Source organism: Glycine soja, chromosome 18 (assembly GCF_004193775.1).
Source record: "Glycine soja cultivar W05 chromosome 18, ASM419377v2, whole genome shotgun sequence".
Classification (NCBI taxonomy): domain Eukaryota; kingdom Viridiplantae; phylum Streptophyta; class Magnoliopsida; order Fabales; family Fabaceae; genus Glycine; species Glycine soja.
The window spans coordinates 20,512,208-20,535,828 of NC_041019.1; the positions used below are offsets into that span (position 1 = coordinate 20,512,208).

The 23,621-nt window shown below is 35.7% G+C and overlaps 1 protein-coding gene and 1 pseudogene across 1 annotated transcript; both read right to left on the minus strand.

Annotated features, from left to right (window-relative positions):
• Nucleotides 1-2,476: 2,476 nt before the first annotated feature.
• On the minus strand, nucleotides 2,477-8,109 carry LOC114397073 (annotated as a pseudogene).
• A 3,419-nt stretch (nucleotides 8,110-11,528) lies between these two features.
• LOC114397074 lies at nucleotides 11,529-13,836 on the minus strand. The gene is made up of 3 exons (XM_028359199.1): nucleotides 12,879-13,836; nucleotides 12,542-12,801; nucleotides 11,529-12,452 (listed from the first exon to the last, which is right to left on the minus strand). The coding sequence occupies exons 1-3, from the start codon at nucleotides 13,834-13,836 to the stop codon at nucleotides 11,529-11,531; spliced, it is 2,142 nt and encodes a 713-aa protein (XP_028215000.1).
• Nucleotides 13,837-23,621: the final 9,785 nt, after the last annotated feature.

Here is a 23,621-nt window from a genome sequence, read left to right on the forward strand (position 1 = left end):
TCCATCAACAAATTCAACCTTATTTTTCGCACTTAATGCAGTGAGCATTAATCGACTCCACAAGTTGTAATTTGTCGAATTGAGCACTGGAGAAACCAATGCAGTTGTAGGATTTTCTCATGGATGAAGGTAGTATGGACTGTGTACATTTAGTGATTGATCTTGTAGAGGTAAATAGTTATTCATGATGAAGAAATCAAAAGGAAACTTAGAGAAGAAGCAAGAGTAGAGAGTTATGCAGAAGAGCTCTTCAATGGAAGAGCTCTAATACCATCATAATTCTCATGCCTGCCATGAATGAATGCGAAGCTTGCAAAAGAAGCTTGCAGAGGAAGTTAAAGAGAAAAAGAGATGAAGGAAGCCATGAATTGCATAGAATGAATCAACTTACAAAGTTAGTTACATCAGTTGGTTATATAGTTAGTTACAAGAGTAACTAACTCACAACTAACTGAATTAACTCTTAGTTACATAGAGATCAACCAACTAAACTAACTCTAAGCTAACTTTAGTTACATAGTAATCTATCATCTATGCTAAGATATAAAACCTGGGAGTGCTTGCATAATAGAATTATTGGCTTTCACTACTCATATTTTGAATGGCTCAATAACGCTAGTCTTTGTCTACGCAATTTGGATGGGAAGTAAGCCGCCATTGATGTAGGGTCAGGTTTGGCACTAGGAGTGATCCCATGCTCTTTGATGGCACTTCATTATAATGCTATAGTGTCAGGCTTGACTTGGGGAATGGCTACATAAGGCTTGCTGGACTGTGGTGGGTAATAATTGGTTATAGGGAGGGGTTTAAAGTGTTTTAGGTGGTGGTTAACAAGAGGTATATATTCGACCATAGGCATGAATGATTCATTAGAGGCTCAGTAAGGGTAAAACCATGATGAATGTATAAGATGATTGTTCTAATAGAAAGAGTCGAGCCTATCCATAGAGTCTTCAGAGCATCCTCTAAGACATGATCTTTTTCAGGATATATCCCAACAAAGATGCTTACTAATGGAGCTCAAAGTCATAAGCAAAGAGGATAAAACCTAGTTTATATGTTTACTCCTTCATGTTTGTTGGTTTATATTCAATGTGTTTGCCTATGTCACCATTGTATGTTAATCACTTGTAATGGTCATGTTAAGTATTTAAGAATTGATGGTATTGTAAGTGATGAAATATGAATATGTAATAATTAACCTAATAGGTTCAGTGATGGTGAAGTTTGGATAATTTTAGGTTTAAATCTCATTGTCATTATTGTACACAAAAAATGTACTAATTATCATTTCACAAATTATATATTATGAAATGCTCATCAATTGTGCTTATTGAACTCCATTATTGTTGTTTTGCTTATATTTTTTGTCAACAAAGAGAAATTATAATTAAGATAACAAACAACATAACTAATTGATGAGAATTATATCTAGCAAGAGTTAGTCTTCACAACATGATAAATCAAAGTTTGAATCTCACTTACAAAAGATTGCACTTCTAGAATAACAACATTCTACATCGGTTATTTGAGGCTAACAACATCGGTTTACGACCGTCGTTGTAGATGGTGTCGTAAAAAGATTTGGTCTATTCTACGATGGTCGTGAAGACCGTTTTAAAAAGCTTATCAATCTACGATGGTTACTTTGGATGACCGCCGTAGCCAGGTATTTAATTTTACGACGGTCATGTGCAGAGACCGTTGTAGAAATGAGAAAGTACTACGTTGTTTAGCAAGAAAGACCGTCGTAGTACCTGCTCATTTCTACGACGGTCATGTGTAGAGACCATCGTTGAATTTGCTCAATTCTACATCATTTATGTGTAACGACCGTCATTGAATTTGCTCAATTCTACGCCGTTTATGTGTAACGACCGTCATAGTACTTTATCATTTCTACGTCGGTCTTAGGTAGACGATCGTCGTTGTATTTTCACCAGACTACGTCGGTTTTCTGAAAACTGGCGTAGAAAGTTTTTTTTTTTTCCAAAACGGAGCAAATTGTTTTGGTACATTCATTCACACATGTTGAAATCAAGCATTATTTCTGATTAAATATAATTCATAAAATGTAAATCAAATGAACCATGATTCATAAATAGAAAATGTAAATCAATAGACATTTATTTTATATTTAATTTATTTTATAATTTTTGTACACTACTAAAATGTAAAAAAAAAATGTACTGAAAGGAACAACTTCAAATAACTAATCCAAAAATTACAGTGTTCACAGCCTTGTAACAACAGTCAATATGAACAATTAAATGACCAAAGTATACAAGTTGCAGACAACACTAAAATGAGTTATATATAAAAAACATGCATTACTTATGGCATCATTTTAAGTCTAATGTGCAAGTGAGGCACATGATTTGAGACTCGAGAAAATAAGCTAAAACACGCAGAGGTTCACTTTCTATGCAGATGGACCAAAACTAAAACATAGTCATAGGTGTGTGAGGTATATGAGCTACTCTATAGAGTAGGATACTGCCTTAGTTCTCAGTTTTAGAGAGTGTTCCCTAAATGCAACATGTATGCGAGAAGCTGCCTCAACAGTGGTTCGGTAAGCTATCAACGTATCCTTCAGGTTCTGTTGGTCCTCGATAAGGTTTGCAGGATTTACTAGATCAGTCGTGCTAGTTTCCAGTGAGCCACTGATATTTCCAACCATTGAAGTGCTGAACCAGAGATTTTTCTGAAAGATAAGCTTCTAAGCCATCATGACCCCTCATATAAGCAAGATCAGCAGTAGTGCATTCATCAGGATTTTGTGGACCAAATTTGGCTTCGCCCCAGCAGACAATAGAGTTGCAACCATTTTCTCCCTGAAGATACAAATATTAAATCAAATGTATAAGAAAATTTTAATTCAAAGTTCAAACAGTCTACTTTTCCCAAAATCATGCTAAATCCACATTGATTATGTTAATGTGCACCTTTATGTAGGGAAAAGAGAAACAGAAAAGAACATGAATGGTGAAACCATGTCAAAAAATGATTGTTAGGTCAATGTAGTTATAGAAGGGCTAATGGTTTAAACAAGTGGGATGTTTGTGTATTATACCTTCCACAATATGTTGCCCAATGAAGAGCTGTCCATCCACACCTATCACGGAAATCCAATGACAAGCCTGACCATCAAAATAAGGAAACAACCCAATTATATCCCAAAATTGCACACAAATGGATTACACTTTGGCAATGACCATCATATTCAGTAGTCTTGCAGCCTAAAACAATTCTTTCGAAAAGCCATTCCTTTAGTCTGTTTTTCAATGTAATTCCGAACAGGGCATGTTTTGCTTGTGAAAATGGAATTTGGTTGTCTTGAGTTGACTTCATTAAGTATTTCCAACTATTGGAAATAAATGATGTTTTCAGGGCGAATTCTGTAGCCTCTTTAAGTCTATTACGTGATACTTTTGAATGATAACATCAAGGTTGAATTGTTTAGCAAAGACCAAATATACAAGCCTCATTTGTAGTCGAAACTCGTCCCAATTGTCACTCTCTTCCATTCAAACTGCATGATCATGCAAAGCAGGAGTACGATTTACAAAATTAACAACTTGGCTAATAGGCTTATGGCCATCAATGTTGAAGTAGAGATTCACAAATCCTGGAGAGTGTGGTGATACCCAACAACGGTAGACCCCAACCTGAACAATTTTTGCAGGAACACTAACATCACCATAGACACATAATAGATTAGAATTTGAAAGGTGCATATAGTCCTTAAGAAAAAATCCAGTCACCACGACCTGCAAGTAAAGGAATTCAGAAAGTCAAAATAACAGGTAGCAAACATATGAATTCATCAAGCAGCAAGTATGTACTCAATTAAATTCTTTTACAATTTGTATACATGAAGATGTGCATGGTTGTAGCCAAAGAGCAACTCATAACACCAATTAAAACTGATTTTGGAAAAATTGAAAAGAACTAACAATTCATAATCGTTGGAGTTTATATTTTTGCATTTTACAGCTATGGAATTCAACAGGAAGTAAATCAACATTGAAAAAAAGACTAAGGAATCAACTGACAAGTAAGAAACCAAATAAAACATTAGAGTTGACTGTTAAAGACAAATATGCTTAAAGCAGATAATATTTGCTAGTAAGTAGATCTACAAGAAGGGCAAAGGAAACCTTTGATTTCTCGGTGGAAGATACACATGTAGGGGATACATCAGTTATAGTAAATACTTGTTCTAGCAGAGAAGATTGTTGACTATCCACTACCAGAGATGAATATGGTTCATGAATGGATGAAACTGGTGATTCAAGAGCTGGGTATGTACTGAACATGGAGAATCAGACATGATGTGGTTCACCCACATTCCAAAGCTGTTTTGACTTTGCAATCTATCATTGACCAAACTGTCCAAGGAATCAACACCACTTAAGGAAACTGTATTATTCTTCTACTCATGTGGATTTGCTTGATTGTCCATCGTTTGAAGAGTAACACTTTCAAAAATTTTGTAAGGAACTCTGTTTCTCCCAGCAATTGGCTGAGTAAGATTACCAAAAGAAGCAATTTCTGCAGATACATTGTTGGCTACCTGGTGACAAAGCAAGTATTACAAAGCAGCGGCTATCAGAATGCAAGTATCTTCAGAAAAAAGAACAAAAAAAAGAGGAAGAAGAAGGAAGAGGAAGTAAAGGAAATGATATAAGTCAGGTATAATAAGTAAAAATCCCACATTTTCTTCACTATAATTTCAAGGCCTGTTCTTGAAAATGGCTATGGCCTTTTTTATTTGATTACACGTGATTTGAAAAAATAGTATCACAAAGGTAAAATGGCATCTTAACTCCTAGGCATGTATATTGAATGACTGATGAAATAATAGTCAAAAAGACACTTTAAATGCCAATGTCCTGGATGCTGAATGACTGAACATGTATAAAACATGTTGTCTAGGAAATATAATGAAATCTCTATTATATATACTTTAAAGAGGATGAAATGGTCTTATGATAAATTTCAAAGGACCAACAATCAGGAGGCAAAAGTTTTGTGATACTGCAATTTTAGGATCTCTTGGCCCCTAGGTTTGCTTTAGGATAGGTTTGTACTTTTGGCTTCTCTTTGGTGATTAGTTCATGGCTATTTCATGATAGTTTTCACTATCAACATGCAAACAGATTGAATAGTCTTGCTGCATCTTTGAATGTTTCTCCTTTCTTGAGCTTTCCATTATTAATATTAGAAATTAGAAAAGAGGATATCTCACATACTCCCCCTAGTTATTCTCCAGTGCTTCACTCATTTTCTCTCTAATAAAAATTTTTTCCTAGGTAAAAAAAAGGAAAAAAACTAACTGTCCATCTTCAGAAAGATAGTATTATCTTACATTGTCGAAACTGTCATTCAGTAAAATTTGATCTTGTTGATCAAAATATGGAACTGTGCCTGCAAAAAGTTAATTTTAAATTATAATAAGATATATGGTGCAATCCAGACAAGTGACTCATTGTGCTTTAATCAACTACCATTTACCTCCATTAGGCACAGTACAGGCGTTATGATCATTTGTGTCCACTAGCAAACTTGTTTTAATTTATACTTTAACCAATATATACGAGAATAACAGAAGCACCATACTACAACATAATTCAGCAGTATGAGCATGCATAAAATTTTCGAATTGAAGCTTTAAGAAATAGGTGAAATGCATACTTATCAAGCAGCCAATAACATGTTCAGACAAAATTTGGGTTACCGTGGCCATTTGCATAATATACATGGATCCTTTATTCATTACCAACCTGATGGATGGGGAAAAGAAAATAAATGACCAGAAAGAATGTCAAAAATCGAATATGATGCTAATGAATCAAGAATAACAAAATGTGGAGGAAGGAATTATATGCTGATATAGTGACAACACTCACCCTGAGGCTACTTGCTATACCCTCTAATCTCTATGTCAGTGTTTAATTCATTCATATTCCACATAACAAAAAATGATAAATTATCCTATCAAAAAAGTATAAATACATGACAGACTGTTAGAACTTAGAATGTTCATTTTGAACACACAAGAAGAGTACCTATGTTGACATACACGTAACCTAAATCAACCAACCCCGTTGATACCAGTGCATCAGCTGAAAGGATAAAATACATATCGGCACTAGTAGACTAGACATTAATTACTAGGAAAAGATTGAATGACTGCTATTAATTGTAAAAATATGAACCATAATGCTTGCAGTGAAACAAAATATGTGAGTGGTGGCAGCCCAGTATATGTACCTTATATTCATTGTTGTCAATTACACAATCCTTCAAAAATTCTGCCATAATGTGGATAACACTCAGCTGCACTTAAACGGTGTGCGACAACAAAAACACTTATCCTATACGGATAAGTACAGATGGTAACCCAAATACATAGCAAACTCAAATTATACAGGCTAAACAATTTATTAAGAAACACTTATATAAGAAAGCTGAATTAAATGTCATCCATGAGCATAGAAATATAAAAGACATAAACAATGAAAAAATTCTGTTCCAAACAACAATGTTCCTATGTCAGGGAAATTTGTGTACAATCATTCATCTTCCACAGTTCTAGAAAATAGGTTGCCCATTTCTTTTGTAGTGTCGTCATGGTCTCCTTGTCTAATGGTGTTTCGTCAGCAAACCACTACAAAATGTTATATATTAAATTAGTTTTGTCCCTCACCCATTGAGGTACGATTATTATGATATTATGCTTACCTCAGTCCAGTTGTTCTTCAAACTGGCGCTGACTATGCACCACATCTAATGCATGACATAGTATCCACACTCATATCCTCCTACTTGAACATGACTCTACATGAAAATATGAAAATTAGGAATTAAGCTGCCTCACCTTTTGTCTGGCAATTTGTACTGCAATTTTCAAATAAGTATTCATTAACAGAATAACATACCTTTACTTCAATCCATAGAGGCGCAAAGCCATTATAAGTGTCTTCCAATGAATCAAATATTTTCTTCATTGCACTGAATTAGAAAATAACAAAAACAAAAATAACATATAAACCACTTTGTTCAATTCATACAAAAGAAGTCGTAAAATAAAAAGTTGGTGAAGCTTGCGAATTACCTGTTAATTGCAGCCTTGATGTGAACATCATGCCTTTTTCATAATGAACAAAACCAAACCATAGTATTTTGTTGTGGGCACAACACAAAAAGTTGCCAATGTGCCCTAAAGTAAAGCAAATTACATTAACGGACAAACATCATGCAAATTTATGAATAACCACCACATGAATTTACTTACTGATGCAAGTAAGGTCCTAAGTACACTTCTAGATTTGATTCCTTGACCCACGTTTCTATGTATTTTTCACATTCTTGATGCCTGTCGTTTGCGTTGTGTATGGATTGCGACTCAAGGAAACCATAAACAGGGCCTAAACCTATCTTAAGACTACAGTCATTCATAAACCTGTTTGACACAAAATAAACAATAATGTTAAGCAACTGTTGTTAGTACATATATTCATGACTTAGGTAAGCATATATATGTAAATTACTTACATGATCCACAATTGTAGTATAGATATGTTTAAATATTTGTCCCCTAAAATGATTTCCGAAACATTTTAATGTGTCATGATGAAGCCATTTTTGGAATTTTGAATCCAAACTTGGCCCCATCCCATTTTAACTCCACTGGCTTTTGGTAAATGTAAAATAAGTTCTTCACTAAATCTCCTAGTGGATCAGTTGTACCCTCTCCAGTTGGCATTTTACCCTCTCCTTCAGACTTTGACAAATGCTTATGGGAATCCTACATGGTGCACATCAAATACATTAGCGTACATGTCAACAATATTTCAGAAAAAGACAAATGCTTAAGCAGGTTGGTGCAATAACCTCATCAGATACCACTTTGACAAGATGTGCGGGCCATGCCACGAAGGAGCCTAAAGCTTGCCTGACAAAGGTAACCTCTGACGTCGGATAAGGGACCAAAGCATCACCTTTGTAAATAGTGACAACACTCACCCTTAGGACGTCATCTGCATAAGTCACATTGTGTATGCAAGATGAGTTGGCATACACTTTTCCTAATGCCACTAACATAGTAGTCTGATCTTTCTACTACGTACAAGCCTATTAGGTCGACACCAACATCAGAAGGGTCTTTAGGTACGCCTTTTGTCTTTGGTGCAGCGCAACTACCCTTAGTGCTAACCCGTGTAGCCAAAACCTAAAAATCTGGCGACTCTGCCGGTGCTGGCTGATGTGACGCAATATGAGACAACTCAAACTTGATTGACGCTTCTAGCTGTTGCTTCATTATCTGTAAATTGCGTATTTGTTCGGCTTCAAATTCCCTCTTCCATGACTCCTTCAGATGCTTGTTTTCTTCTTCAACCTCTCTTCGTACCTCATCCTTTATCCCACTGATGATTTCAGCCAATTGTTCTTGTGTTAGTGACAGTGATGAAGTGCTCGAGGCAAGGGACACTTTTCCAAAGTATTGGGTGATGGTAACACCTGTCCCAGCCACTCGAACACGTCCTGGATGCTCAAGTTTGCCAATAGTTGTGTTTAGTACGTCTTGTTGACCTTGTGGCACAAAAGTTCCCTGCGTCACCTGTTCCTCTAAAGAATCCTTCATGCAAACATAATTCATTAAAGTAGAAACTAGTGGATGTTGTAATGTCATAATTAGATGCAAGCAAAGACAAAATCAACACATAATTTTGTCTGATATCTCCCATGCCGCCTTAGATGTCATTTGGCCATAAAGCTTCATCCGCGCCATTTTCCACTTCATCTGTCTAGACACGGGGGAGGGGGGTCCATGCTTATTGATGCATTGTCACTAAATTGAGGTAGGTGTTGTTGTTGCTTCCTTTTCTCATCCATAAGCTTCTTCTCTAGCAAATCATACCCCCCACGGGACAGTAGGTAGGGGCAGTCATTCAATTTCTGTATCGCCTGCGCCTTCTTGCGTATTCCTTTACAAACACAACCAACAATAAATATAAAACAACATCAAACCAACTATACAGACAAAATTGTTGTACTTAAGTAAACGCAAATTATACAAACCTGCCAATTTGGTGTTTGGCGGAATTTGGCGGCTTTTTGCAAATTTTGCCCAAGTATCCTGATGAAGACCATACTTCAGTGTAAGATCAATTATTTCCTTACCCTCATTGCCAGCATACACAAATTTAGAAGTCAACGAAGACTTAAATTGCCTCCATCTAGTTGCAACTGTTGACATGACCTTCTTTTTCGCATTGTCACCTTCAGGAATGTCAAACTTGCGCTGCACATGCAAGACGTTATGTCAGAGTAAGTGAATGACTCATCAAAGAAGTTAGTTATATACACAATCATAAAAGAAAAAAAATATAATTATAACCGCATACCAAAATATCTTCTCATATCAGCTTCTTAAGGTCGTCGGTGACAACAATCTAGTTTGAGTGGGCAATTGGAACTTTCTCACGTGCGACAACCCCCAGATAACTATGAAATTTCTCTTTATGGGGGCCTGATCCTCTTCCAGTGGTAGGGTTCACGTTCACAACTAGTCGTGGATGATCTAAGCTCCTAGTTGTCAGCCATCTTAGCCTGGTGGATTGCCTACTCTTCCTAGAAGGAACCTTTGCGGGATTATCTGAATGTGGTGGGGACAGTGGAGGTGTTGCCATGATGCTGTGGATATAAAACAAATAACGTTAGAACAAAAATATTAATGTAATTTCTGTTAACTACATGACTAAGTCAATAATTTCATTAATGTAATATATAAAAATTCATGTATGACATCAGAATAACCCAAATGATTACATACAATTGAGAATTGAGAATGATTTATTTAGTAAAAAAGTTTATATTTTTAGATCAATAATAATCACATACAACACCTTATATGAGCAAGATGAAGTGGGCTAGAGACACTCATATTCTCAAGACTTTAGAAGAAAATTTTTATTACATCATAAAAAAATGATGACAAAAAGTTTGATTCTATACAATCTTGCAAATTAGTATATGTGCATTTTTTTTAATCATTAGTACTTTCTTAGTAATTTATACTCAATGCTTTAAATATTAATATGGATTATGATAATGAATAACTTAAAAACTTTAAGAGACAAGTCCTAGTGCGTTTAAAAAAAAGGTTTAAAAGTAATCCCTAACTATTTAATTCAAGTTTGACTGCCTAAAAATTCTTTTAGTTAAAAAATTAATATATCTCTTATCAAATTTTAAAAATATTTTTAAAAAGTATAATTTATTTGATTTAAAATTAATTTTTTACATAGAGTGGATATTTTCCAACTCATAATTAAAAAATAGTCTTTTGTAAAAAGAGTAAACTTATTGAAATTAATTTTATCTCAATCAAACAAAACTTTTTCATACATATAATTTGGAATCTAGTGAGTATATTTAAAATATTAAAATATCTATTAATTATTATATCAAGTTTTGTAAATGACTTAAATTTAAATTTTAAATCTAATTATTTTTATACAATTAAATAATTTACAAAATAAACACTAGCGGAATCACTAATTCATCATTGAGATGTATGAAGTATCCATCACCTTCCACGAATAAAGGGTCCCTTTTGATGTGTAGAATGCTTACGTAGTTACGTAAGAATGTTCTCCCATAAACCCTCGTCATGATCAGTCCGATTTGCGTATACATCGTCTTCTTGTTGGTCGTCAATGATCGAAGGCATGTTTTTCGAGAAAGGCGGCATGTCAGTGACATCAAATGTTGACCCATCATTTTGTTCACTGTTAGAAAAACTTCTTCCTTGCAAAACAACTGACCATCTACAGTTGCTTGGATTTTCTACATAAAATACCTGCCGCGCTTGCACTGCCATGATGAACGGGTCGTCCTTATAACCAATCTTTTGCAGGTCTACTAAAGTAAAGCCCATTTTGTCTAGACGCACACCGGTCTTTCCATTTACCCACTAACATTTGAAGAGAGGTACTCTAAATTCACCGTAATCAAGCTCCCATATTTCTTGAATTACTTCATAGTAAGGCATGCATGCTTCAATGGGATTTTTATCAGAAGCACTAGAAAAATGATCCGATTGACCATCAACAGTGACCCCACTGTTCTGAATAGTACTTTTATCATCTGCGACTTTGTGTAGAAAGAATAATGATTGATATCATATCCCTTCCAGGTTGGCACATTTAAATTTGGGCCAACTGCTAGCAATCTTAATGTCTTGGAAGCACTCACATCAATGAAGATTGTTTGTCGAAACCAATGCAGGAAACTTCTATTGTGCTCATGCAACAACCTCATCATGTTCATTTTAGGGTTGATACAACTAAGATGTTGTTTGTGAGCATCTATGTATGGGATGACCTTAGCTGTGTTGTGTAATACATATAGATGAGCTTGTGACAGCTGTTGTCGATCAATGGTTGCAACATTGAATCCTCGTTTGCCCTGACCTTGAATGGTTGTGTCATGACAACTTTGAGGAACTCCTACTGCTGTCACAGTGTTATATATTTTGAACAAAACTCAATTGCTTCCTCAACAATGTATCTTTCTACAATGCTAGCCTTTGGTCGATTTCTATTTTTTGTATATCCTTTCAACACCTTCATGTAACGTTCAACAGGATACATCCACCGTAAAAATACTGGCCCACACAACCGGATCTCACGTACAAGATGAACAATTAGGTGAATCATAATGTCAGAAAAGGATGGAGGAAAATACATCTCTAATTCACACAAGATAATGGAGGCAAGATTCTCCAAATCATCAAGTTTATTTGGGTCAATAACCTTGCTACAGACCTCATTAAAGAAAAAACACAACCGGGTTATGGAAAACCTAACTTTGTCAGGCAAGATACCACGAACGGCTACTGCTAGCAACTGTTGCATTAAGACATGACAATCATGAGATTTCAACCCAACCAACTTCAAGTCATTAACTGACACAAGGCTCTTGATATTGGAAGAGTATCCTTGTGGTACCTTAACATTTTTTAGACAATGACAAAATTGTTTTTTCTCCTTTGTTGATATTGTGTAACATGCTGGGGGCAAATACGTTTGGCGACCTTGTGGTTGAGGATGCAATTGCTGTCGTATACCCATGTCCACCAAATCCTGACAGGATTGAAGACCATCCTTTATCTTGCCTTTGATGTTAAGAAGGGTGCCTATTAAGCTATCACACACATTCTTCTCCACATGCATTACGTCGAGACAATGTTGAACATGTAGTTTGGTCCAATAAGGAAGATTAGTGAATACCGACCTTTTCTTCCAAATGTTCTTTTCTGCATGATCCTTCCATTGTGTCTTACCAAATACAGTAACAATGTCTTTCACATGTTCATACACTTGATGGCCAGCTAAAGGTTCTGGGGCACCTTCAGGCTCATTGGTTCCATTAAATGCTTTCTTCAATCAGCGATAAGGGTGATAATGTTTCAAAAATCTTCGATGTCTTGTATAGACTGTCTTCTTGCTATGTTTAAGTTGGATGAAACTCGTTTCTGCTCACAAATTGGACATGTGTGGTGTCCTTTCACATTATACCCACTCAAATTTCCATAAGCAGGAAAGTCATTGACAATGCAAAATATCATCGAACGCAAGCTAAAGGTGTCACCCTGATTGGCATCATACACATCAACCTCGTCCACCCACAATTTCCGCAAGTCTTCAATCAACGGAGTCAGGTAGACATCAATATCGTTTCCTGGTTGTCTTGGACCCGATATCATCATAGACAACATAATGTATTTACCTTCATGCATAACCAAGGAGGAAGGTTGTAAATCATTAGCAACACGGGCCACGAACTGTGAGTAATGGTCAAGTTACCAAATGGATTGATGCCATCTGAAGCAAGACCAAGTCTTAGGTTTCTAGGTTCCGCTCCAAATTCAGGATACAAGTGATCAATTGTCTTCCACTGTGGCGAATCAGTGGGATGTCGGAGTAACCCATCATTGATTCTGCTAACTGAATGCCATGTGAGGTTTGAAGCATCGTGTTCACTAGCAAACAATCGCTTAAACCTTGGTATAATTGGAAGGTACCAACAAACCTTTACTAGACGAGGGTTTCTTGTGCCATCATCATTAGTGCTTTCCCCGTCGTTTAGTTTGTATCGTGATACCCCACATGTCGGGCAATTCTGCAAGTTAGCAAATTGTTTTCTATACAACACACAATCATTTCGGCATGCATGAATTTTTCGGTACTCCATTTCCGCAGGAAATAATATCTTTTTAGCTTCGTAGTGACTCTTGGGTAACTTGTTATTTTTAGGAAGCATCGTCTTCAACAACACAAGCAACTCAGTTAGACTTTTGTCACTCCACCCAAATCTAGCCTTCAAATTGACCAAAGCTAGCACTGCCGATAATCGAGTAAAATTTACGCACCCTTCGTACAACGACAACTTTGAATTAGTTTTTAAGTCATCATGATAGGGTGCATGCGCTTCCAAAAATCCCTCTTGGCCAAGATCACGTATCATGACTTCCATTCGATCGCCGGTTTCAACATGTACCACCTCAGTCTCGGCATCTCTGGACATGTCTGGCAATTCACTATGCCATATCCAATTTGTATAACTCCAACTGAAGCCGTCACAAATGAGATGTGACTTAATGTTATCTAATGACTGACGCCTTCCATTAACACATTTGACACATGGGCAAAAATATAAACCATCCAACACTGGTGCATGCTGTTTTGCAAATTCCAAGAAATCATGTACCCCCTTTTCATACTCTTCAGTTATGCGCGGTGCTTGAATCCAACTTCTATTCATGGTTTTTGTTATATGAAAGTGCATCTGTTATACCGTATGCATGATATTCTCACTTTTTTCAAATCAAGGTGAGGTCCTATCCCATTCAAGAACAACCTTTTTTGGTTCATTCTGTCATACCCTAATTTCGTCCGGGGACCTTTGCTTGATGACATGCGACCATTCTTTGGTCCTTGTGAGGTGCTTGGCACCCATCATTAGGCAATTTATGAAATTCCAGGACATGCCAAAAAACCAAAAAATATTGATGCACAATCCGTAAGTTTTCGTGACACACCGGAAATCAAATGGAAGCATCGTTGCATAATTAAGTGAGATTCCGTAACATTCCGTAAGTCAAAAGGGGGATGATTATGTAATCCGCAAGGTTCCGTAACATTACGGAAAGAAAACAAGTATCGTTACGAGATTCGTAAGTTTCCGTAACTTTACGAAAAAAAAATCACCAAAAAAGGTAAGGGGGTGAACTTATCAAGATAGGGGTGTAAATAGCAATTCAAATCTAGGCCCTTCTAGAACATTTTGGAAGTTGGGTTGCTTAAGGAGGAAGCAACTGGGCGGCAAGCTCCTCCACGTTTTTGAAAAATGGTTTTCGGGGCTTCCGCGGCTTCCGTAATACTTCCGTAAAATTTCCGAAAACCTTGGGTAAGCATATTCCACTTAACATTGGTAAAAGGGAAAAGAAAAAAGATGAAAATCAAATTCGAAAACAGTTCCGTAAGGCTTCCGTAACTTTTCCGTAAAATACGAAAAGGGGGGTGAACTTAGTAATTCGGGTGCGCTTAGAAATCTTCTTCATTAAGTCTTTGGGCGGCAAGCACCTCCCTTTTTTTCTATAAATAGGGAGGGGGGAGCTGTTTCAAAATGTTCAGCCCCTTTGGCACTTCTCTCTCTTTCGAATTTGCTTGGAAAAATCGTTTCCGTGAAGAAAATCTAAGCCGAGGCGCTTCCGAAACGCTTCCGTAAGCGATTCTGTGGAAATTCTTCATCGTTCTTCACCGTTCTTCATCCGTTCTTCGTTCGTTCTTCGTTCTTCAACGGGTAAGTTTTCGAATTCGAGACTTTCAATTCATTTCTTGTTTTGTCTACTTTCACTTTAATTTCGTTTACTTTCAGTTTTCTTTTCTTCCGTTTTTAACGTGCTTTAACCATTTATTTAAGCCGTTTTCTCATCTAATAAATGATAAAATGAATTTCAACCGATCATTTGTGTTGTAATCTCGTTTAATCACTGTTAAAACGAAATCTAACCGATCGTTCACGCTATAACCTCGGTTAAACCAAAAAAAGTAAAATAATAATAAAATAATCAAAATATCTTGAAAAATAATAATAAAATAATCAAAATATCTTTGAATAAAATAAATTAAAAAAATCAATCGGACGTTTTTCTTTGGAAGTTTCCTTGAATGAATTGATTAATAACCAAAGTGAAACTAAGACTAAAATAGACTCACAAATCAAGTTTTGTCCGAAAATCACTAAAAACCGTTTTAAGGTCCAACGCCTTAAACGGTCCTCTTTGCTTTTATCGGTTAACATGGACCGTTCAAAAGCATAAAATCAACATGTGACTTTACCGCTTTTGCAAGAACTACGTAGGTCTGATTTCCTCATCGCAATTGAGGATACGTAGGAGCAAAAGCCCCGCTTTTGTCGACCACCCCAAGAGATCGTTAATGGTCCAATGCCTTAACGTTTCTCTCCTTTCAAAAACAAGAGATCGTTAATGGTCCAATGCCTTAACGTTTCTCTCCTTTCAAAATCAAAAGACCGTTTAATGGTCCAACACCTTAAATGACCTTTTGTTCAAATAAAAAACATATTTTGCAAAAAAGACAAAAAACAAACTTAAACCAAACACTTTGTTCCGAAAGAACTACGTAGGTCTGATTTTCTCATCCCAAATTGAGGAATACGTAGGAGCAAAGGGAAACACCCTTGTCGACCACACAAAAAGAAAAATATAAAAAGGGTATAAAGGATATAAGAACATAAAAGGGAACATAAAAATCAAAGTCATGTTTGCACATTCGATTAAAGGCTGCCGTCCCTTGGGACGGGCGTGTGGGGTGCTAATACCTTCCCCGTACGTAAATACAACTCCCGAACCTTTCACTAAAAAGTTCGTAGATCGCGTCTTTTCCGGTTTTTCCGACGTTTTCCTCAAATAAACGTTGGTGGCGACTCCGCGCGTATTCCTTTCGTGGAACACGCATCCCGCGAGTCACGCGTCGCCCTCCCGCCGAAGGGTAGGTTGCGACACATTCATATGTACAAGTTAAGTATGGTATGTGAAATTTAACGAAATTTCGGCAGCATTTCGCATTGGTCTCCAAGTACACAAAATGAAAGCGCTCAAATCAATAGACCACAATCAAGTATGCACCTGAAGAATAATGCAATACGCAATCAACCGAAATTTTATCAAATATAACACACCATACGTAACCTATAAATATGAATGAACTAAAAAAGGATAGTTCCCAAACTGTCCAAATGGACAATTCAAGATTCCATACCACAACTAATCCAAACTATTCGTATTAATCATGGTATGGAATCTCAAACGGGAAACTAGGGTTCACTCAAAATGCACATATTTATAATGGACAATAATAGTTATATATGAACAACAAAGTTACAAATAAAAGTGGGATTAACTCACATACCAAGATAGATGCTTTTAAGAATATAAATGACTAAGACAATGACAACTTCAATGAAATGAGATGGAGCTTATTATGTTCGTTTAACGAACAAATCAGGGGGAAAAACTATCTTTAATGTTGACTTACACAAACATGAGCTGGCAGCAAAAGCATTTCAGTATTGTGAGCCACAATGAAACATGCATTATGGAACTTGGAAAGGAGTTGAGGAGATAACTGACGTGGTACTGATTATAGGCTTTTGTATTACATGTAACAAAGACAGTTTAATGTCTAACAAGTCATAGAGTCAAAAATCGGAATGTAATATCAAGAATAAAATTCAGGGAAAGAAACTTTGACTTCCAGTGTTTAAGGCATTAAAGAAAATGCCACCACTGTTATCGCGGATTTAAATACCACACTTAAACATTTTGGGCATATGTAGTATCTACACATCTTCAAACAAAACAATTACATTGCGCATAGGGGTGGTCAATGTCCTTTGTTAAGCCCTCCAACCAGCCCCAAGACAAGAATATGATGCCTTGCAATATAGTCTCCCACACCAAACTTTGATTTGTAAAATCAAGTGCATTCCTATGCCTCCACATGGCCTTTTGCTTATGCTATTAAAGCTCAAAGAGTGTTGATAAGAATGAGAGACCGGACAAATGGGCAAAGCAGATTGAACTTGATATTATCTAGCCAGGGTTGTAAATCAATTGGTAGACTACCTAATACTAAATGTCATTTTGATAGGTTGTAAATGATAGAGTGACAAAGTGATAACTAATAACAATGCTTTTAAGGACAATTTCCATCTTATCACTGTTTACATGGGTTACTGGTGTGGGGAACTTTTAAAGTGGTTTGAAGTTAGTATTTGATGTTGTCTTTGTGTGCCTATGTAACCTAGGAATTGGCTGTCATAGATGTCCAACAGCTTTATATTGTAACACAAAAATATTGGATGCAAATATAATTTAAGAAGCCTAAGAGAAATGAAGAAAACAAGTTTAACAAAACCCTCACAGAGAGACAGTGTAGTAAGCACCAGAGAGGCAAAAAAGATGATAATTTACATAGCATATTTTGTTGCTTGAAGACATTCTTGAAAAGGACTATATTCTGCATGCCAAATACTGCAGTCATGGCATGTCGTGGCCCGCTTTTGGGTCTAAATCACTAAAAATTGGAATCTAATTTTCTCTCAGATGGTGATGTTTTCTTCCATGGCGAACCCTACAATGACTCTCTTTCTCAAAAAGTTTCTATGATATCAAATTACTTCAGCATGCATAGCTGGGTCTATACCCCTTAGTTGTTTGAAAATATTTGACTTTGGAAAATAATAGGCCTTAATAACCTTATCCATGAAGGATTTTCTTGTTTCTATGAGTTGCCTCCATAATAACCATATATTGTTTGGCTAATAGTGCTCCATTAAAAGCCTTAAGTGATTTAAAGCCTACTCTCTCTTCTATTTTTGGCATAACTAACTACCTTTTCCCAATTCATCCAATGTAATTTCCATTTTTTCGCACCACCGCTCCACTACCTTTTCCCAATTCATCCAATGTAATTTCCATTTTTTCGCACCACCGCTCCAATAAAATTTAATGATCATTCCTATAATTTTGGAACAAATATGATTTAGAGTTCGAAATCAACTCATCACATATGCTGAAATAGTTTGAACTAGGATTTAATAAAATTCTCCCTTTCCACTCTAAATAAAGTCTTCACATCATTTCTATTAGCTTCATTTAAACACAATCTTAGACTTCCATTGAAGACTCGAGTCTTTGATCTTTCAATAATAAAATGCAATCAGAAAAGACTTGGAGAAATAATTTTTTAAGTAAACCTTCACACATAGTAGGGTATATTCAGCTAAGTGGGAACCAATTGAGTGGTGAAATCCCTTCAGAAATTGGGAACATGCTGAACTTCAGCATGTTGCATTTTGGGGATAACAAGTTCAGTGCGAAATTCCCTCTAGAGATGGTAGGTTTGCCACTTGTAGTCTTGAACATGACCAGAAACAATTTTTCTAGTGAACTTCCAAGTGATATTGGCAACATGAAGTGTCTACAGCTACTGAATTTGTCTTGTAACAATTTCTCCGTAGCATTTCCCGTAACTTTGGCACGCTTCGATCAACTTAGCATGTTCACCATCTCATATAATCCTCTTATATCTGGTGCAGTCCCACCACTTGGACATTTACTCACTTTTGAGAAGGATTCATATTTGGGTGACCCCCTTTTGAACCTATTGTTTAACATCATTGATGATAGAAATAGGACTTTACCCAAAGTCTTGAAAAATCCCAAAAAATCCCACAACACAACTTGCATTGTGTTAAATTGATCATTGGTTGTTGACATTCCAAGGGTATGACAACAAACCAACCTCTTTAAACGGGGATATTAAAATGAGGAATATGGCTAAATCAAAGTGGTTTATTTCATCTCCGCATAGGGGAAGGGGGTGTAGAATATCTTGATATTACAACCTATAATTTCGTACATACTATCAATATATATCTCAGTAGGCAATTAGGCCTACTAAACATCAATGAAGCGAATGCATGACAGTGACACACCAATTAGGTCATGGCGAATAAAATCTATACAACATATTGCAAATACATGTTCGTATACAAACTAAAAAATATCCATGGATATGATTCAAATCAAAACTATTGGATCAAGTGGCCTCGAAATAATTAAGAAGGGGGGTTGAATTAATTATTAATGAACCTTTACTAATTAAAAATCTATCCTTCTTAATGTTACTAGATACAATTAGGCTTTTACTATAATGTTAAGAAAGTAAAGAACAAAAATAGAAACTCAACCAAAAGTAAAAGCGATAATTAAAGTGCACAACGGAAATTAAAGAGTGTAGGGAAGAAGAAGACAAACACAAGAATTTTATACTGGTTCGGCAACAACTCGTGCCTACATCTAGTCCCCAAGCGACCTGCAGTCCTTGAGATTTCTTTTCAACCTTGTAAAAGCCTTTACAAGCAAAGATCCACAAGGGATGTACCCTCCCTTGTTCTCTTTGAACAACCAAGTGGATGTACCCTCAACTTGAACTGATCCACAAGAGATGTACCCTTTCTTGTTCTCAGTTACAACAACCCAAGTAGATGTACCCTCCAATGTGTTAAGACAAAGTTCTCAGGCGGTTAGTCCTTTGAAACTTTGTGAAGGGGAAACAAAAGATATCTCAGGCGGTTAGTCCTTTGAAATCTTTTGTTTAAGGGAAAGGAAAGAATCAAAAGAATTCCCAGACTGTGTCGTTTTGAATTCTTTGAAAAGGGAGAAGGGAGACACAAAAGAATTCAGGCGGTTAGTCCTTTGTTCTTTTGGAAAAGGGAGAAGAGAGACACAAAAAGAATTCAGGCGGTTAGTCCTTGTCGAGTTCTTTTTGGCAAAGGGAGAAGAGAATGAAAAAGATGAATAACACACTTTTGTTTTATGTGAAAGAACAAAGTTTGGAAACCGGAAAACTTAGAAAACTTTTGGCAAAAGAAGAAGAAGAAGAAGTTCAAGAAGATGTTCAAAAAGTTGTGTAAAAAGTTATATCAAGTACATAAAATGCAAGTCAAGGTCTTGCTTTTATAGACTCTTTATGTCTGGTCAAGAAAACCATTGGAAGAGTTATAACCTTGAGAAAATCTTGAGAAAACCATTGGAAGAGTTACATCTCTTGATTTTTATTCAAAACTTGTCACTGGTAATCGATTACCAAAACCATGTAATCGATTACACAAAGCATTTTATGAAAAGATGTGACTCTTCACAATTGAATTTGAATTTCAACGTTCAGATACACTGGTAATCGATTACCAATATATTATAATCGATTACACTATTTAAAAAACAATTGGAACGTTGCAAATTTAGTTAAAAGCTTTTGAAATCAAACTTTACCACTGGTAATCGATTACAGGAAACTGGTAATCGATTACCAGAGAGTAAAAACTCTGGTAACTTAGAAAATTTTGAGAAAAAGTCTTTTGAAAAACAAAACTGTGCTATGTTTGTTTTTTGAAAAATCTTTTCAATACTTCCCTTGTGAAGTCTTCTTGATTTCTTCTCTTGAATTTTGAAATCAAACTTCCCTTGATTCTTGAATCTTCTTGGTTTCTTCTCATGAAATTTGAAATTAATCTTGATCTTGAACTTGTTGACTCAATCTTGAAATCATTCTTAGGGCTTTTTGTCATCATCTTTGTCATTATCAAAACTACTTGAATCAACTTGATTCATCATCATGAAGCTTGCTTCTACAAAAACATGATGGAAAACGGATAACACAGAGGTACTTACATTGACCTTAGTAAGTCCTTGAATTGCTTCCAAAATGAGCCTTCAGCTATGAAGTCTAAAAAGGATGCTATCAAATAACAATAACTTGGACAAACATTACCATAACATCAGGTCAAATTCTTTGACCTTCAAATTTAGCTAATATATCTCCACATAAATCACGAATACAAATGAAAGCAAATTCTCAAATCAACAAAAACAAGCTGACCAATTACTTTTGTTCCTTTCAAAAGCAGGATAACAACAAAAACAAATAGGATCAATGTGCTATTTTATTCCTGCCATTACCCTTTTATATTTCACCCACTGCTTAAAAATTTATCGAGGTTTTATAGGAAGTAACATTACCTATAATGGGGCTCAGCTTCACCGAAATGTGTTGCGGAGTAGTAGAAGACCCACAACCACTGTTGACACGCCCTGAGAGGAGACAAAATTGAATGAATGAACATTCCATCAACCAATGCAAAGGAGAAGGGCTTACGACAAACATTACCTAAATGCGGCCTCAACTTTGATGCGGTTACGACAAAGGAGAAGGGGGTTACGACAAAGAGAGAAGTTGGGGTTGCTAGCTAAGTGCGCAGTAAGGTATGGCATAGGAGAACGAGGTTACGACGTCGGAGAAGGGGTAAGCGCGTAGTGAGGTAGGGCAAAGGAAAATGGGGGGGGGGGGGGGCGTAGTGTTTCGACCTGCAGGCGCCAAAGATACAAAATTAAACCAATTAAGATATAAGGATGGGTCCTAGTCGAGACCGTCTTTGTACGGTGGCGACGAAAATCACGTGTCCGCCACGTGTAACTATACAAAGACGAGTCTTAGTGATGACCGTCTTTGTATCGTAACTAGTTCAATCACGTGTCAGCCACGTGTTAAACCACATGATACAAAGACGGGTCTCTAGGCAAGACCTTCGTTGTATGTTAGCGAGGAACATCACGTGCCCGCCACGTGAAACCAACTTTAGGATACAAAGACGGGTCTTAGTCAAGACCGTCTTTGTATCGTAACACTTGAATCACGTGTCAACCAAGTGTTAAACCACAAGATACAAAGACGGGTCTTTAGACAAGACCGTTGTTGTATCATAATCACATAATTACAACTTTGTCATTACGTTTGAATTCTACGACGGTCATGCAGAAACAACGTCGTTTCTTCCCACTTAATTACGAATATGCCATCGACGCATATTTTAAGACGGTTACATACAACCGTCGTTGAATGACCGATGTAGAAAGCGCTTTTTTTAGTAGTGTTGCCTTTAAAAATGTAGACCGATTTGAAAAAAAAAACAATTAATATTAATGAGCTTCACGAACTATAAGACATTTGTTGTAATGACATATTCAAAAGTTAAATATCTATTAGCCCCTTCATCCTTTCTTGTGCATATTTATAAACTGATGTAAGGGCAACATTTACTAAAAATATGAATGCTTATAAACTTAGTGAAAAGATTTTTTGTGTTACAAAAATTAAATTTGTATTGACAATAGAGAGAAATTATTATATGATCCATATATTTATAATTTCATCCATTACGAGAAATATAACTAAAAGTTTCAATTTATAAGAAACTTAAAAAAATTTAATTACATGCCACATGATTTTAAGCCAAAACCATGAACATATGATGATCCACAATACAAAAATTCCTTAGTAGGATGGTGAAACGGGTCTGCCTAGTCGTTTTAATTAAAATGAGGTTTAATTACTCATTTAGTCTCTATAATTTTTAAATTTATTCCTTTTAGTCCCTATAGTGGATTTTTTAATCCCTGAAGTTTGCATTTTAATTTCCAAAAGGTTCTTGCCATTAAAATTCTTAAACTAACAGAGTTAAAATTTTTTAATGACAATGGTCTTTTGGGAATTAAAATGTAAACTTTAGGAACTAAAAAATCTACTCACTAAACTTTAAGAACTAAAACATTCACTGATTAATATTAACTATAAGGATTAAAATAAATAAATTTAAAAACTATAGGAATGAAATGAATAATTAAACCTTAAAATAATAAGAATTGGTGACTGAAAGGTTGGCTTGTTGTGAGTTTGTTTTTGGGCAGGTCAAAATGGGGTAGACCAAAATGAGTTGAGTTGGATATAGAGACCACAAAAAAATCCACATCCTTATCCTTAGGTAACTGCAGATAATATGCCCAACAGATAGTAAATGAATATCTTAAATGGGTATCCGTGGGTAACAAGTATGATTATTTTTACTATCCATTTGTTAATCGAGTAGGAAAGGATATCATAGTACCTATATCCACGAGTACTCATAATCCATTAATATTAAAATATTTAGATACTTAAATATAGTGTTTTTAAAAAAAGTTGTATTATGAGATGAAATTATAAAAATATAATTAATACTACCTCGTTTCTTTTTATAAGAAACAAGTAGTTTATTTTAAACCGCAACTTATTTCTTATAGATAGGACAAAAGGTAGTATATTCCAATTAAATTCTACATTTTATTTTAAACTTTTAAGAAACAAATTAAATTATAAAAGTCATGTTTTTATAAAGAATAATAAAATATGGGTTAATGCAAAATGTGTTGATTCTTAATATTAATGGTATATACTATAGAATTAGGCATTATGTGAATTCAAAAGTATACGTATCGATCTCAACTTGTAGGCTAATTCTTAATACTAATAGTTGGACACTAGTGACGATATACTGTAAATGTAAGGCACATCCTGATTGAGCAATTTCGAAATAAATAAAAAAGGGGTTGGTGCAAACGGCAGCTATGGAACCAAAACAAG